This window comes from Salpingoeca rosetta, assembly GCF_000188695.1.
Source record: "Salpingoeca rosetta unplaced genomic scaffold supercont1.22, whole genome shotgun sequence".
NCBI classification, from domain to species: Eukaryota; class Choanoflagellata; order Craspedida; family Salpingoecidae; genus Salpingoeca; species Salpingoeca rosetta.
The window spans coordinates 17,737-34,793 of NW_004754912.1; the positions used below are offsets into that span (position 1 = coordinate 17,737).

The window sequence follows — 17,057 nt, forward strand, 5'->3', positions numbered from 1 at the left end:
CACACACACACACACACACACACACACACACACACACACACACACACACACACACACGAAGCGTCATTCATCTACACGCACCAGCACGTAGTGATCGACGACAATGACGGGGATGGCACCCGCAGCCATGATCTGTGAGGAATGAAGGGGGATGACAGGAGATGGAAGGTGGGTGAGACCACAAACAGGCCCGAAATCGTCTGCAACGCACGCACACACACGCACGCACACACACGCACGCACACACACACACACACACGCACACGCACACACACACACACGCACGACACACACACACACACACACACACACACACACACCTCAGTTAGCCTGAAGGAGTGGTAGCCAAACCCTTCGACAATAAGCCCAAACTTGGTCTCCAGCGCCAGCTCCGTGTATGTGTACTTGTTGAACTCTTCTTCTGCCTGCTTACACGAGGGGTCATATCCAACCTTCCCCTCACGACCCATTCGCTCTTCGCCAAACCACCGGCACGCGCACACCAACACAATGTCCCTGCAAACGCACAAACACAGGCGATGTGTGTGCGTGTGTGAGGTGGATCCAGACAGACACACACACAGCACCAAAACCAGCTGACTCCACCACAACACACACACACACACACACACACACACACACAAACACACAAGAACACACAACACATCGCACGCACAGCACGACACACCTGCCGTTGTGCAGCTTTGGGAGGTGGTTGCGCATGGCATCAGAGCGAGCAGACTTCGTGCCCCTGTACAACAGGGAAAGAAGACACACGTCAAGCAGTGGCACCATAACATGGTTGGAGTGAGATTGCAGTGGCTACAAGAAGCGCGAGCGGTGGTGCAGTGAGTGACACCAACCCCTCAAAACCCAGCAGCAGTAAACATCAAACCCCCGCCCCACAGCGCACCACGTCACAACACACATGCATGCACAGACCTGAAGGTGACGAGGTACTTTCTGTTTGCGGGCGGAACGCGCCGCTGCTCCGGTGTGAATGTCACCATGGAGAAGAGTGGCATGGACACATCGAGGCCGTCACGGTGGTGGAATTCACTTAAGCCAACCTGATGCGTGTGATGGTGTAAAACAAGGCATGGTTGGTGGGATGAAAGCAAAATGAGTCGCAAATGATGAGCGCCACCCGAAAGCGCTTCTCTTCCAAAACACAGACACAGACACAGACACAGACACAGACACAGACACAGACACGACACAGACACACACACACACACACAGACGCAGACACACACACACACACACACACGAACGTTGTACCTTGGCGACGATGGCGTGTTCTGCATGCCAGGGGAGACATGGTGCGTCGCTGTACTCAAACAGGATGTGGTTGCGGCCCTCGTTCCAATACGCAAGCCTGCCGTGCATCACATGTGTGTGAGTGTGTGTGAGTGTGTTTGGAGGCAGCCATGAACACGCGCCATCACACACAAGGCGTCGAGATCCATGATCACCACAAAAACAACCACCAGCAACAACAAACCACCGCCTCACCTGGAGAGATTGCGTTCGATGGCTGCGCTCACGGGATGCATTGACTCGATGTTGCCAGAGTACGTGCCATGCATGCAATCTTTCAGCCGCAAGCGCGTATACCCAATTGTGAGATGTCGGTGACGGCTGTGAAAGCCATGTACCAACATTGGCAACACGCACACACACAACATAAACACACACACACACAACACAAACACACACACATATACACGTACACATACACACACTCACACACACACATGCACACGTACACATACACACACTCACACACACATACACGTACACACACACACACACGCACACACACACACACAACACAAACACACAAACACACAGCGCACCTTCACACCAGCACGATACGTCTGTGCTTGGCACGAAGAGGCACGCCTTTGATGGGTCATCGGTGCTGTACGGGCCGTCACGAATGGCGGTTCGGATGGCGCGGTAGATGGCTGGCAGGGCGGCCTCTTCGTCAGTGGTCAGAGGGTACACGTACACCTGTCAAGAGCACGCGCACACACGAACACACAATCACAACACACATGCAGGGGGAGTGAGGCGAGCATGCTTTGATTGCAATTCATGCCACGTCATTGGTGCCAGTGATGATGGTGCGTCACCTTGAACGATGAGCATGTGCGAAGAGGGTCGATGGATGCTGTGCGGTCATCGCTGACATCGGGACCGCCATTGGCGGTGCGATAGTGCAGCGGCGTCTCGGGGCAATGCGTTCTGGTCACAGTGGTGGTTGTGATGATGGTGTTGATTGTGGTGATGATGGTGTGGTGAGGCGCAGGGATGAAAGTGCATAGAAGGAGTGTTGGGAGACACATGTGACGAACCGTTGTTCACACACACACACACACAGTCTTATGTACTCATGCACACGTTTACATTTTCTCATGCACAGACCTGAATTCTTGCACCTCGTACACCTGCTGCTCGATTTGATGCCAGGTGACGTTCTTCTCCTGCTTGAGCTGTTTCCTGCGCAGTTTTGACAGCGGCATCAGGCCGTACTCCTTGATGAAGTTCCTGGTGGCAGTGGTGGTGGTTGATGGCGGCGGTTGTGGTTATCGTGGGAGTGACACGCACACAAACACAATGATGGCGTGGTGTTGATGTGAACGGGAAATCATGAGCATGTGCATCAAGACCTAGCGTCGTCACTCATATCAACGCAACAGCCCCCCCCCACACGCACACCTCTCTGGATCCATGCTTGGGTTTGGGTTGTGGTCCTCGCATCGCTGGTTGACGGCATTTTCGCGCTTCTCAAGCGTCTGCGCATCAGGGAAGAGAGAAGGTAGGGACAACGTGGTGTTCATCACTTGAATGGAGATGAAGTGACGCGTGTGTGGTGGCAGTGAAGCAAGAGAAAGGACCCAGCAATACGCACACATACACACACACACACACAGACTGACCTTCTGTTTCTCTAGGGTGGCCTTGAGGTCCAAGAGTTGTTGGCGGTACTGCGGTGTGAGCTCGCCTGCTTGCTGCAGAATGTCGAGGAGGGGTCCTTTGTCCCATCCGTTGGCATGCACCACCGCTGGCTGTGGATGATAGTGAGACAACAAAGGATGAGGTCAGGTGACTTCGGGAGAGGGTGGAGAAAGCGACAAGCATTACCCAACCACACCACACACATGCAGCCACAGAATGTCGGTTGCTCACAGAGGTGTGCGTGGCCTGGTTGTGGATGCGCCCATCTCGCACAACGACATCGCGTTTGGCGGAACCTGGACATCCAAATGAAGCAGCCGTCATCATGCACATTATGGTACGCATGAGCAGTGTCCCATACTCACAGCGACAACCACACCCACACCCACACACGCGCGCGCACACCCACGCGCGCACACACACACACAACCACACACACACACACACACACACTCTCTCTCTCTCTCTCTGACCGAAGAGCGTCTGGAAAAGAACGGCTTGGTGATCGATGCGAAACGCCTTGTTGTCCAGTACAACCGCCTGTCGTGGCGCGTGCACGAGGGCAAGGATTGAGAGACGTGCGGCAGTGCAATTATAGCAACGCAAGTCACAGCAATGATGAATTCAACAACCAGTCGGCAACACGACTCTGCGGACCTTGATCAGTTCTCCCTGATCATCACAGCAATCAGACTTGTGGTGGATGGCAATCACATCGTTGTACAGATGCAAGATGTATCCAAGATAGCCTGGCAAGCAGGGAGGAGGGGTTGGGCAAATGTGTTGGTAAAGCGCATGCGCGTGTGAGATGCATGGCACAGCTCATCAAACAAGCAAACACACACACACACACACACACACACACACACAACGTACCCATGTACCCTCCGCTGTTTGGATACGGGTAGTGGCCAACGCTGCTTGATGGTGGCATCTCCGTCGCCAGCTCGGGGTTGGGCCAGCAGTTGACCTGGGGCGTGATGGTTGCAGTTGTGCGCATGCAAGGACGTGCGATGTGGGTGTCGGGAACAACCAGTGTCACACATACACACATACACACGCACACACACACGCACACACACACGCACACACACACACACACATATACAAACAGCCGCACCTCGGCACTGACGACCATGGGGGCGTTCATGGATCGGAACGTGTCGATGAGTTCGTCCTCTTCGGCAAACACAAAGCTGTCAAACGAATCCGTGAAGAGAACTGCACAGAGGATGGCAAAGTGACAGCGAGTGATGAGTGATGAGGGGTGAAGTGTGCGAGCGGAGTCCATCAGACATGAGTACGATACCGCCACAACACGCACGCACACACGTCATACGCATACAAACAACTGGTGGTCGCACCCATGTCATAATCGTCCTTGTACTTAAGCAGTGTCTCCCTGACTTTCTTCAGTTTCCAGCCATACCCTGCAGTGTGAGCACAAGAAGAACAGCGGCAACAAAACTGTGAAACAACATCGCGCGCACGCACACGCACACGCACACACACACACACACATATATATATATACGCACACACACACGTAATACGCACACACACACACGCACGCACGCACGCACGCACACACACACACACACACACACACACACACGTAATACGCACACACACACACGTACCCTTGAAGAATTCGCCCTCTCCCGCCACGAGCAGCTTCTTGCCGATGTTGCCAACGCTCTGCTCCGTCAATTCAATAAAGGGTTCCCGATGAGTGGCAACCTGGTCGGCAATTGTTCGCGATTGGTGTTTCCCCGAGTTGAGTGCGTGCGTGGGTAAGTGGGTGAGTTCAGTGAGTGAAGGACTGTTGCTCGAACACAGACACACAAACATACAGGCATACAGACACACAGACACACAAACATACAGACACACAGACACACGCGTCACTCACTGTCATGACGAGAAGCCGCGGCTTCACAATGCCATCATCCCAGTAGCGAGCGTCCCGCATGTCCAGGGAGGTGTCGCCTCGCAAGCGGGCTGTGGTGTAGCGTGCACGTGTGCGTACGGACAGGGATAAGAGCAATCAACACACAGACACACATACACAGAAATAGAAACAGAAACAGCTCCACACACACACACACACACACACATACATTCACACACACATTCACACACGCACACGCACACACACACACACACACACAGGAATACAAGTGTGCACCTGCAATCGGTTCGAAATCAATCTCCGACTTGGCTGCAAGTTTAGCGGCGTAGTCTGCCGGATATTCGCCGTCATCAGGGCCGTGAAACGATGACGTCTGATCGTGTTGTGTCTTGGAGGACGAAGCCACAGGTCGTGGTTGCTGTTCATCCTGCCGCGGTGCGTCCCACTCCACCACAACCGGCTTGGACGTGGACTCTGTGTCAGCCTCCGAATCCACAACACACTCACACTCCTGTCGCAGATCGCAGTGAGAAGCAACAGCAGCAATAACAGCGATGAAGCTTGGTATCGGGAACAAACGCGTGCACGCATGCATCGCGCGCTGGCACATTCACACCAATGCGCATCCACGCGATTTAAACACACACAGACAGGCAGACGCAGATACAGATATACACACACACGCAGACACAGACACAGGCTTGCACAGACACACAGACACACAGACACAAAGGCACACACACACACACACAGACGCAGACACACACACAGGCACGCACAGACACAAGCGCGCTCTCTTTCTCTCGCTTGCTTTGCACTCACTTCACATGTGGTGCGGAAGCCATGGACAACCTTGCCGGTGGTCTTGTGCACCCCAGAAGCGCACAATCCAATGCACTTTGGTCTCTCCTCCGGGCACTGCCATTTACATCACAGCAATTACCACAGGGACCCATGTCCCAAGTCAGCAAAGCGCGAGGCGGAAACAACAAGCACCCTCAGTTCATGCACAGGCACAGCTCCCAGCGCAAACCAGCAGCGCAACGGCATGGCACGCACCAGACACCGGTTGGGCCCGCTTGGAACAGCGCCACGCGCGCTGCAAGGAGTTGCAGCATCAACCTGCCTCTCGCCAGCCAACGCCAACACCATCAGCAGCAGTGGCAGCACTGCCAACACCGCCACCGTCACTGCTGCTGCTGGTGCTTTCCTTCGTCTCCTTGTCGGTGTTGCCCGCAGCGGCACCATCATCATCGCCATCAGCTTTGTTGTCCTGCTTCTTGTTCTTCAACCGTCGCGCCGTTGTTAAACGCGCATCAAATCAAAAATCACCACCATAATCTTTTTTGTTGTGTTTGGCGCCGTTGCAAGAGGACGACGATGTTGTTTGGGCGGCTGGACTGGCTGTGGCACGATGGTGAGTGAGCAGTGGTAGTGGTGCATCGTGTGTGTGTGTGTGTGCGTGCATGTGTGTGCGTGTGTGTGTGTGAATGAATGTGTGTGAATGTGTGAATGAATGTGTGTGAATGTGTGCATCAAATCATGCACGTCTCCCATGTCTCCCCCTCTTCCTCCATCTCCTCTTCCCCTCCTCTCTGGCATTGGTCCATGTGTTCATCAATAATCACACGGTCTGTCGTCGCCTTCGCGTCGCCAGGGCGTGCACCCATCTTCTCCCTCGACACAAGTTGTGACGGGGATCGCCTCGCAACCGCCAGTCAAGGTGCGACCGCCAGCCAGACAGGGTTCCTTGCACGTCTGGTTCTGTTTCTGATGATCAGCCTTGAGCCATCACCTTTTCCGTCTCCGCGCTTGTGTCCTCGTATACTGACCCATACCAACCCCACATCCCGCTTCATGGCATGACGCCGCCCCAACATCCTGACGTTGTGACATACATATGACCACATGTGTCACCTGGTTTCCCCAGATGGGATCCGCTTGTGGCGAGCAAGCTGCATTGGCAGCCCTGATGCGACCAGGAAGCGTGCAGCTCTGTCGTTCATGTCGGCCCATGAAGGTAAGGTAGTGTGAGCTGTGTGCCCCCCCCCCCTTTACCCAGGATTGTCTGCCACAAAAGCACACGCTCAAGTGCCGGCTGCTTTCTGTTTGCGCGCTGCTGTGATCTCATCCACCTCCGCCCTTCGCCTCCGTTTCTCAATCACCCCTCCCCCGGCCCAACCAGGTGGCGTGAATGTTGTTCGCTGGAGCCCGAAAGACCCCATGCTGCTAGCCTCTGGTGGTGTTGACCACACAATCATTCTTTGGACCCAAGGTCAGTGGTGTATGCGTCTGCGTGTGTGTGAGGGTGGTGTGGTGTGTGAGGGTGTGTGGTGTGGTGTGGTGTGTGTGTATGTGTTTGTGAGGGTGTGGTGTGTGTGTATGTGTTTGTGAGGGTGTGTGTGCGTGTGTGAGGGTGTGTGGTGTGGTGTGGTGTGTGTGTGTATGTGTGTGTGTGTGCTCTCATCAGCTCTTGTGCCGCTCTCCATGACGGCACAACAATGTCGTCTGCAGTCCAAACAAAACCCACCAGCACATTCTCACACTCATGAATGCCATGACTTTGTGACACATCGCGCCCACCCTTCGCTTCACCCCGTTTCCACGGCAGAGGACGAGGCGTCGGCGTCCTTTGGAAGTTTGGACGGCCCCAGTGTCGAAGCGTGGCAGCCAGCAGCAACATTGCGCGGGCACACGGAAGGTCAGGGCACTGCTTTTGTGCAAACCAGCAGCTGTTGCTCAACTGAGGGACACGGGTGTCATGAATTCCTTGCTCACATGGCTGTTCGGGCGGTGGCGCTGGTGGGATGTGCTGCGGCAGATGTGCTTGGGCTGGCGTGGTCGCCGGATGGGGACACCCTGGCGTCCTGCGGCGTCGACAACATGGTGCTGGTCTGGTCCACAGACGGCTTGCTGCTCCACCAGCTCTCTGGCCACAACGGCCACGTCAAGGGCCTGGCGTGGGACCCGTGCCTCAAATACCTCGCATCGCAGGTGCACGCACATGCCCATATTTGCGCGGTTATTGTGCATGCGAACATGTGTGTGTGTGTGTGTGTGCGTGTGCGTGTCTCTGTGTGTATGTGTGTATTTATGTGCGTGTATGTGTGTGTGTATTTATGTGCGTGTATGTGTGTGCGTGTATGTGTGTGCGTGTGTGTGTGTGTGCGCGCGCGTGTGTGTGTGTGCGAAAACACGCGGCATCACTCGTTTGTTCCGAATTGCATTTGTTTTTCTGGCTTGTTGGCGCTAAATCACCTCGACTCCAGCAATTCCCAAGCTCATGCTTTGCTTGATGTGCGCGAGTGTGGTGGGCAGGGTGACGATCAAGTCATTGTGTGGAAGACAGACGACTGGACCCCAGCCGCACACATTGACAAGCAGCTGCGCGATGTATGCACTCGTGCTTGTGTGTGTGTGCTTGTGCGTGTGTGTGTGTGTGTGTGTGTGTGTGTGTGGTTGTATTTGCGTGTGTGGTTGCGTGTGGTGGTGTTGTGTGTTGGTGTTGTGTGTGGTTGTGGGTACGTGTGTGCGTGTCTTTGTCTTTCGCTGGCCCTTGTCTGTGTGCATTTAAGGTGTGCACGTCTCACCTCACCGCGTTGCTTTGCCAAGACGACGGGCACGTGCTTGTTCCTCCGTTTGGACTGGTCCACAGATGGCACGTACCTTGTCGCAGGTCTGTGTGTGTGTGTGTGTGTGTGTGTGCGTGTGTGTGTGTGTGTGCGCCATGTGCATATCTCCGTTCTTATTGCATGCCTGCACGTGCGCGTATATGTGTATCTCACCAGTCCTCACCGCTCAACCCCATCCCCCCAAACACACACACACACACACACACACACACACACACACACACACACACACACACACACACACACACACACACACACACACACACACACGTGTTCGCGTGTTCACGACCAGTGAACGGCCGGAACAACGATGTTCCCGTGGCCATCTGCATCGCTCGACAGGTGGGCAGACACCACGCGTGCTGCCTGCGTTGAGTCGCGTGCTTCGGTGTTCGCAGCGTTTGCAGTGTTGACCTTCAGCCTGCCCACCACCTCTCACCTCACCTCATCCCATCTTATCTCATCCCATCTTATATCTCGGCGGTGGCAGGAGATGACACGCGAATTCGATCTCGTCGGACACACGCGCGCCGTCATGTCTGTGGTCGGTCGCCTGTGCTACTGTGCCTTCATTGCACACATGTCATCACACCCTGTCTTGCTTGCATGTGACACCAATGTGCGAGCATACCTCTCATCCTTCAACCACCATCGCCATCTCCAGCGATCATCGCCCGTCATCTACGGCGCTCCCGACACACACGCAACGCGCTCGTGCTTCGCTGTCGCCGGCACAGACGGCACACTCTCGTTCTGGGTACGCAGCAACAAACTTGTGATGGTGTATGTCGTGTACGTGTGCATGTGTGAGCATATGAGCGTGCACATAAGCGTGTGTGCATGTGCGAATTTCTGTGTGTGTAGTGTGTGTGTGTGTGTGTGTGCGCGTGGTGCTTGCGAATGCTCACATACGGGCATAACAACTGAATTTGCTTGTCCACTGCTGCGTGTGCGTGCGTGCAGGTGACGGGTGCCAAGCGCGCGTATGCTGTTGTTCACGCTGTTCTGGAGGGCCACATCGTCGACATTGCATGGGACAAAACAGGTTGGGTACAGCATGAACTGATGCACTTGCACACACACACACACACACACACACACACACACACACACACACACACACACACACACACACACACACACACGCACACACTGAGGTGATCTGCAGTGGCTCAGTTGTAGTGGTGGTGCTGTTGCTCTTGTCATGTCACATGGCTGTTGTTTAAACTGATGTGAGCATAGTACTGCCCATTAGTTCACCCCAACGTGTGCATCTGGTGGTGCTGTGCCAGGAACAACGGTGCTCGCATGCTCTGCTGATGGCGACGTTGCGTGCGTTCGATTCAGCAGCAGCGAAATCGGAACCCCACTCCCCAAAGCAGCGCTCACAAAGTACACACACACACACACACACACACACACACACACACACACACACACACAAGCACACGCACAAGCACACGCACACACACACGCAAGCACACGCACACACACATGTGCATGCATGCGTGGTTGTCTTTGTGCGTGAAGTAAGAGAGTGTCGTACCGCAACACCGCCCATCTCCGCGACCTGTTCACGCATACCACTGCGTTCGTGTCCACTGCCAGGGCGCGTGCTGCCACGACAATGAGTGCCAACGGCGACGGAGGATCGGATCTCGGACTGTTGACGGCAGCGGCTGTTGCACTGCAGCAGAGGAGCAACGGGGAAGCAAGCGCCACCACACCCAGTCACTCGAGCACAGCAGCTGCCACAGCTGTTAGTGGTCAAGGTGGTGGTGTTGATGGCGATCTTGGTGGTGACGACGACGACGGCGACGACGACGACGATGACGATGATGATGATGACGACGATCTGGTGGTGAAGAAGAAGACGAGCCGGAATCTGTCGCGTTTGACGATCACAGATGATGATGACGATGACGATGATGACGGTGCCGCCAATGGCAGCAGCGCAGCAGCTGGGGGTCGTGGCGACGCGCTGGCCAAAGCCATGGCGCGGTCCATGACCACAGGAATGGCCACGGCATCACCGCAGCACACCATCGGCTTCTCTTCGCCGTCGCCAGCGCAAACCACAACCTCGTCAGCGTCATCCACATCAGCATCAGCACGTCGCGCCCCCCAGTCGGGTGAGGCAGCACTGCACGCGCGTGGGCCCGCTTGTTTTGCGTGCGTGTGTGCGTGTGCGTGCGTCTGTGTGTCTGTGTATGCGTGTGTGTAAACGTCAGTAGTAGTTTGAATTCTACATTCAACACAAGTTGGCTTGCAAACTGATTCGTAGCTACTTGCCCCTCTCATGTCCCCCAACCACCATATGTCTGATCGCCATCCACACCTCCACCACCGCCAGCTGCTGGTGTGCAGAAAGAGAGTCGGACGCGGACGGGGCGGCGTCGCATTGCGCCCATCACGCGCCCGTCAGCCGCCATGACGGCTCGAAGGTTTGCTGCGAGCATGAGATGGCTGATGAAAATTGGGCTGTGCGTGGGCTGTGGGCGATTGGGGCAACACCGCGTTGTTGGTGATGCTGTCAACACTGGCACACCGAACCGCACGCTCGTCTCACTCGTTTTGCTGCTTCTTCTGCTGGTCAATTTTCACACTTTCACAGGCGAAGCACGCCCTTTGGCGAGGTGAGCATAGACCCTTTGATGTGCTCCGCACCCAACTTGCACACGAAAACACACACATTCACACACATTCACACGCATGTACATGTGTGCAAACAGGATGAGCCTTATTGCTTCAACTCACTTCCCTTGTCTGTTCCCGCTTGTTCCTGCTCTCTGCTATGCTGCGCATCAGTCGCCGATAAAGCGTGCTCGACACGAATTGCGGCCGCCGCAGGGCTTTGAGCTCGTCGACGCGTCCATATCACTCGGGGCCGCACTCTTCCACCCGAAACACGACACGTCAAAGGTCTGCTCACCACGGCGTGTGTGTGTTTGTGTGTGTATGTGTGTTGTGTGTTGTGTGTGTATGTGTGTTGTGTTTTGTGTGTGTATGTGTGTGCGTGTGTGTGTGTGCATGTGTGTGTCAATGTTGATGCAAATTGTGTGCGCGTGCATGTGTGTTTTTCCCATTGCAGCACACTCACACGCCATCACACACCATCCTCGCCCCAAATCGCCCTTATATCTGTGCAGGTGCTGCCTGCGCTTGGAACGGCGTCGCCTGTGCGCAACACAACGTTCTTCCTCCCGTCCTCGGCAGCGGCAACGAGGACACGGCACATTCGCGTGCAGAACAAGCCGGTGTGATGCACTTGTCAACAGCGAGAGTGCGCGTGTGCATGTTCGTGTGACTCTGTGTGTGTGTGTGCGTGTGTGTGTGTGTGTGTGTGCCTCTGTGTGTGTGTGCGTGTATGTGTAACTTTGTAAGCGTGGGCAATGGTGTAAGGAAAGCGTAAACGGCAACGGTGCATGTCATTCCTTTTCTGTCCATAACAGCTCATTTCATGGCATGCATTGGGTCTGCACTGCAGAAGCGACTTGACGGCTCCCTGGCACTGTATCGCGTCGTGTGCGTGGAGCAACCCCAATCCACACAAGCGGCACCAACAGCGTCATCAACAATATCAACAGCACCAACGGCACCAACGGCAGCAGCAGCAGCAGCCGTGACTTCCTCCACGGGACCTGGCGATGTGAGGGAGGTGTGGAGCGTGCCACTATCGCTGCCGTGTATTGCTGCTGTCGGCAGCGAGCGTCACGTGTGCTGCGCAACAACAGACGGCTGTCTGCACATCTTCTCCGCAGCCACGGGCCTGCGGTGTGTTGATGTGACGTGTGTGGTGCTTGCTGGCGGCTTTTACATTCTCATTGTATGCATATATTTGCATGTGTGCGTGTGTACGTGTGTGTTCATGCTGTTTCGTCTTCTCATCCCAGGCTTTCTCTCCCCTTGTCATTCTCATACTCGTTCGTTGTGATTGCGACCACGCCCACCGCTACACCCGCACGGTTTCCACTCCCTAGGCTGCTTCCTCCCATGTTTGCCGGAAACGGCGTTGCTGTTCTGCGTCTCGCTGGCGATCATCTCCTGGTCATCGACTGTACCGCCCGCCTCTCCGTCTGGTGAGCACAACGCAACGCATCCCAGTTGGGTGTGCAGGCATGCTTTGTGTGATTTCGTTTCTGTTTTGTTTGTTTTTGTTTGTTCCGGTGTTTCGAAGCCGTTGTAGGTCACGCCCGTGTCTTTGGTCTCTGTTTCAGGAACTTGAACAAAGGCTGCATCGTACTCCACGCCATCGACTTGTCAGCATTGTGTGCACGTACGTCACACACACGTAGCTGGCATCTCAGCTGTGAGCCCACAAGCACCCAATAGCACCCATACACACACACACACACACACACACACACACACACACACACGCACACCCAAGAGCACACACACACACACACACACACACGCACACAAGCACCCATTCAAAGGCATGCACGTGCCCAGGTTCACAGGTTGGTTGTGCCACTGTTGCCACGTGTTGTCTTCTTGCATCAGGTGCACGTGCATTGCATCAGGAATTGGTGGACGCGGCGTATTTGGCCTCGGGAACAGCAGTCGTGTTCTTCAAGAACGCACAGGTGAACACGGATGCACCCCGAGATGCTGCGCCATGCCATACGATGGGTGACTCTTGCCTCATCACCCTCTCCAAACACACACACACACACACACACACACACACACACACACACACACACACACACACACACACACACACACACACACACACATCACGCCGCCCTCTTCCCGCTCATCCTCTGACACGTGTGTTTGTGTGTGCTGCATCAGGGCGTGAGCCGCGTGTATGCGTGGCAGCCCGCGCTGGGTGCGTGGGTGCTTGTTGGCGATGCTGGGTCTGTGCTGCACCTCCTGAGCCACCGCCAGAGCCTGCCCGCCACCCCGGACACATCGCACGCCATCGGCAGATTTCGTCCGGCCCTCGCTGTCTCAGATGTGCACGTACGTCACCCATGTCATGATGTCACACTTGCCTGCATGCATTTGTGCAAAGCAAGCTCCTGTAGCTCACCGTGCGTATGCTTGTGACTGTGCGTGTTTGTTTTATGTGTGCATATGTGTCTGTGTCTGTGTGTGTGTGTGTGTGAACAGCGCCGCTTTCGGCGAACGCCAGCGCGTCAGCACTTGAACGCAATCAACGCTGCAACCGCCGCCGATAAGGTGGGCACACATCTGCTGCCAGCACTTGAAGCAGCTCTTCGTGGTTTGCTCGCAGCACAGCAGCAGCAGCAGCCGCAGCAGCCACCGCCGCACTCGCCTATTCCACATTGCCTTTGCTTGCTCCTTTCTTCCTCCTTCCTGCTTCGTCTCTTTCTTGTCCAACTTATGCACACACACACACACACACACACACACACACACACACACACACACACACACACACACACACACACACACACACCACGGCACCACGACACGACCAGGCTGCGGCGACGTGTGAGCACGTGCTCATGTGTTTGGCGGCGGCGAAAGCGCTGGATGCACAGGAGGATTTTGATGCTTTCGTTCTTCAATACGCAAAGTGAGCTGTGGTGTCCCTTGCAGAACGCACAACTTGTCATGCTCACCGCAACAACGATGTGCGCACGAATCATCAGTTCCACGTGTGCTCACTCCCTAGCACGCATGCATGCGTACATCGCACTCCACTCACCCATCCCTCACCACCACCATCATCACCACCATCGCCACCACGACTGCCACCGCTGCTCAGGGCTGCCGTGTCGTCTGGTCCCGGCACGCGTGACTGGAACGCGCTGGGGGTGCTGTGCTCGCATCTGTTTGGCGACGCACCTGCTGCCGACCTGGCAGAGAGCCCGTTTGTTCTCAACAGCGCAGACACGCACGCACGCCACAAGCTCCTGAGAAAGGTATTGGGGGGAGGTTGCGGTGTGATGTGTTGGCGGCCTGTTGTAACGTGGGATGTGTGGTGTGGCGGATTTTGGTGTGGTGGGTGGGTGACATGCCACCAGCTCTGCACATTGAAGCACATGTATGCACTGACCCATGGGGTTGCCACCTGCGCCACATGGCTCTCTTCAGGTGCTGGAGGTGTTTTCGACGACAGCGGCGCTGCAACCGATGGTTGAAGACTACTTTGCGGTGAGCAGACACGTGCAACATGTGCAGGGCACATGTGCAGGGCATGGGTGGAGTGCTCACATGGAGACAATGGCAGCCACGCGTGGAGAAATAGGCCGATTGACACGAGCGATAGACACACACACACACACACACAGAGAGACAGACACACACAGACACAGACACACAGACAACAGACACACACACACAGACACACACACATGCCGGTTTGCTCACTGCGTGTCTGTCCTCCCCCATTCACTGCAGCGCTTGGAGAACAGCGAGACGACGATGAACGGGCACGCAATCACCATCACAGACTAGCTGATATCCTTCTCACTCCTCTCTCCACCTCCCTGCTTCTCGTGTAAACGATGATGATGATGATGATGATGATGATGATGATGATGATGATGATGATGATGATGATTGTACTGTACTTCTTCACTTGTCGTCTCAGTACATAAATACTGGTCTTGTTGTATCGTTTATTGATTGGCCTGCTGCTTGCAGAGGTCTGCGGCGCACACGTCAATCGCATGCACACGCAGAGAATGCTCATCAACCAGAAACAAAGCAGCGATAGCCGTCACACTTAAAACCACGTGTGAACGAGATGCTTGCATGCACGCACGTTCACAGAAACAAGGACAAGATTGGAACGCCATCACAAAGGCACAGGAAGGGGTAACGCATGAAGAGAGAGAGAGAGAGAGAGGGGGCGCCGAGAGCGTGTGCATTGGCGTGTTGGTGCGTGTGTGCGCGCCTTGCTAAGCACATTCACCCCACGCACTCATACACATGCATGCACGCATGCACGCATACCAACACGACACAAGTCAGCAGCAGGGAGTGTGTGGTTGCTCAGTGCTTGTGGTGCCCGTCGTGGTGGTGGTTGTGGGTCTGCTGCTTGTGCTTCTGCGCCCAGGAGTGGAGGATGACCTCCTTCGGGTACGCCGTGCCCTTGAACTCGGGCAGCTTGAAGGCGCGCGTGACGTACGCCTGCGCTTCGGGGGCGTCAGGCGGGATCTTGTACTTCTTCGCGTTCTCCAGCACGGTGAGGGCGTGGTAGAGCTTGGGGATGAGGGCGCAGTCTGCGCGGGTCGGGTGGTCGGCCGACAGCCAGGGGTGCTGGATCGAGTCGAGGTACTCGTGCAGCTCAACCATCACCCGGTCAAACGCTACCTTCTTCTTGCTCTCCTTGTTTGCCTCCTGTGGGTGTGTTTGTGGGGAAGGTGTGTGTGTGTGTGTGGAGCAAGCAACACGACAACGTGTGCGTCAGTGATGATGGAAGACCAAAAGTTCAGCCTATGCACGCAAGCAAGCACTAGCAAACATGCAGGCACACAAGCAAACATGCAGGCACACAAGCATGCATGTACGCGGCTGGCCTCCCAAGCTCAAAAGCACGCACACACACACACACACACACACGCACACACATACACACATGCACACACACGCACACACACATGCACACGCACACAAAGCACACACACACACACATGCACACACCTCGTTGAAGTAGTATTCCTTGAAGACGCTCATGATGTCCTTGCAGACGTCCATGGAGACGTCGGTGCAGGTGAGGTCTGGTTCTGCAGGGGTGTGCTTCTCGAGGTAGTCGATGATGGCCTCAGAGTCGGCCACAACCTTGTCGTCAACCTTGACGACAGGCACAAGCCCGGCAGGCGCCATGTCCATGAACCAGTCAGGCTTGTCCTTCATGTTGATGAAGGTCTCCGTGTGCTCAATGCCCTTGAGCTGCAGCCACATGCACACCTTCTGGCAGAAGGGGCAGTCGCCGCGGCTGTGGCCATCCTCGGCCGCCTGCAGTGTATTTGTGATGTGCATGGGTGGGGTGGCGAGGGTATGTGAGGTTCCGTGGACAACACACAGGTGCAGCAGCATCGTGATGTGGTGATCATAAATGTGTGATGATGAGACGTGATGATGAGACGTGATGACGATCACACCAACAACGCCAAAAGCACAGAGAGAGACAGCAAATACACACACACACACACACAACAGAGGGGCTGCGCTCGAATAGAACAAAAGGCTTCAGGGGAGAACACCAGGCTCCCAATTCACAGTGAGCTGGCTGACCTTGACGTAGACTGTGATATCGTGAGGCATTCTCGCTGCTCTTGGACGTGTGCTTCTGCTTCTTCTTCCTTTTCCTTGGCTTGCTTGCTCGCTTGCTCGCTTTATTGTTGCTTCTGCTCTGGCTTGCTCGTCGGTGGTGGGTCGGATAAATGCAATGCAACCCAAACAGCACACAGCCGTGAGTGTCACACTCAGTGATGTGTGTGCAACTTCCTTCGCTCGCTTGCTTGCGGCTCTTGCTGTGCTTCTTGCAGTGTGTCATCAAATCACGGTTGCAGAAGCAACCCCCCAGCTGTTGCTCACGTCAGCAATTCCATCACTATCTTTCC

General features: G+C 55.2%; 3 protein-coding genes across 3 annotated transcripts in view; 1 reads left to right on the top strand and 2 right to left on the bottom strand.

Annotated features, from left to right (window-relative positions):
* The window catches only part of PTSG_07269 (uncharacterized protein), a gene marked incomplete at its 5' end in the record, with an annotated part of 6,898 nt that extends 870 nt beyond the window's left edge, over window positions 1-6,028 (bottom strand). Inside the window, 22 exons of the mRNA XM_004990711.1 lie at window positions 76-132; window positions 360-516; window positions 689-751; window positions 943-1,070; window positions 1,282-1,378; window positions 1,516-1,594; window positions 1,860-2,016; window positions 2,139-2,250; window positions 2,431-2,553; window positions 2,725-2,801; window positions 2,946-3,074; window positions 3,196-3,260; window positions 3,438-3,504; window positions 3,622-3,713; window positions 3,841-3,934; window positions 4,085-4,185; window positions 4,329-4,394; window positions 4,605-4,704; window positions 4,877-4,965; window positions 5,153-5,387; window positions 5,699-5,794; window positions 5,936-6,028. Of these exons, the coding sequence (XP_004990768.1) occupies window positions 76-132; window positions 360-516; window positions 689-751; window positions 943-1,070; window positions 1,282-1,378; window positions 1,516-1,594; window positions 1,860-2,016; window positions 2,139-2,250; window positions 2,431-2,553; window positions 2,725-2,801; window positions 2,946-3,074; window positions 3,196-3,260; window positions 3,438-3,504; window positions 3,622-3,713; window positions 3,841-3,934; window positions 4,085-4,185; window positions 4,329-4,394; window positions 4,605-4,704; window positions 4,877-4,965; window positions 5,153-5,387; window positions 5,699-5,794; window positions 5,936-6,028 (2,277 nt within the window). The remainder of the gene's footprint in view (window positions 1-75; window positions 133-359; window positions 517-688; window positions 752-942; window positions 1,071-1,281; window positions 1,379-1,515; window positions 1,595-1,859; window positions 2,017-2,138; window positions 2,251-2,430; window positions 2,554-2,724; window positions 2,802-2,945; window positions 3,075-3,195; window positions 3,261-3,437; window positions 3,505-3,621; window positions 3,714-3,840; window positions 3,935-4,084; window positions 4,186-4,328; window positions 4,395-4,604; window positions 4,705-4,876; window positions 4,966-5,152; window positions 5,388-5,698; window positions 5,795-5,935) is intronic.
* A 182-nt stretch (window positions 6,029-6,210) lies between these two features.
* Window positions 6,211-15,210, top strand: PTSG_07270 (uncharacterized protein). The gene is made up of 28 exons (XM_004990712.1): window positions 6,211-6,293; window positions 6,534-6,599; window positions 6,807-6,896; window positions 7,062-7,151; window positions 7,488-7,577; window positions 7,698-7,870; window positions 8,195-8,269; window positions 8,489-8,552; window positions 8,801-8,850; window positions 8,999-9,052; window positions 9,173-9,265; window positions 9,472-9,553; window positions 9,801-9,900; window positions 10,117-10,640; window positions 10,862-10,952; window positions 11,123-11,144; window positions 11,317-11,430; window positions 11,658-11,765; window positions 11,996-12,282; window positions 12,489-12,587; window positions 12,726-12,784; window positions 13,015-13,097; window positions 13,309-13,479; window positions 13,630-13,698; window positions 13,962-14,059; window positions 14,252-14,408; window positions 14,581-14,640; window positions 14,887-15,210. Exons 1-28 carry the CDS (start codon window positions 6,257-6,259, stop codon window positions 14,941-14,943), a joined length of 3,063 nt encoding a protein of 1,020 aa, XP_004990769.1. The 5' UTR covers window positions 6,211-6,256; the 3' UTR covers window positions 14,944-15,210.
* Window positions 15,088-16,980, bottom strand: PTSG_07271 (uncharacterized protein). Its single transcript, XM_004990713.1, has 3 exons — window positions 16,729-16,980; window positions 16,135-16,449; window positions 15,088-15,831 (listed from the first exon to the last, which is right to left on the bottom strand). Exons 1-3 carry the CDS (start codon window positions 16,756-16,758, stop codon window positions 15,484-15,486), a joined length of 693 nt encoding a protein of 230 aa, XP_004990770.1. The 5' UTR covers window positions 16,759-16,980; the 3' UTR covers window positions 15,088-15,483.
* Between the last annotated feature and the right edge of the window lie 77 nt (window positions 16,981-17,057).

What these genes read in the sequence shown, in the direction of transcription:
- PTSG_07270 (XM_004990712.1), top strand. Translation starts at nt 6,257, where the DNA reads ATGTTGTTTGGGCGGCTGGACTGGCTGTGGCACGATG. An exon ending in CGCGCGCCGTCATGTCTGTG is followed by an intron (nt 9,053 to 9,172) that starts GTCGGTCGCCTG and finishes CGCCATCTCCAG; the next exon opens with CGATCATCGCCCGTCATCTA. An exon ending in TCCGCAGCCACGGGCCTGCG is followed by an intron (nt 12,283 to 12,488) that starts GTGTGTTGATGT and finishes TCCACTCCCTAG; the next exon opens with GCTGCTTCCTCCCATGTTTG.
- PTSG_07271 (XM_004990713.1), bottom strand. Translation starts at nt 16,758, where the DNA reads ATGCCTCACGATATCACAGTCTACGTCAAG. An exon ending in ATATCACAGTCTACGTCAAG is followed by an intron (nt 16,450 to 16,728) that starts GTCAGCCAGCTC and finishes AATACACTGCAG; the next exon opens with GCGGCCGAGGATGGCCACAG. An exon ending in AGGAATACTACTTCAACGAG is followed by an intron (nt 15,832 to 16,134) that starts GTGTGTGCATGT and finishes ACACACCCACAG; the next exon opens with GAGGCAAACAAGGAGAGCAA.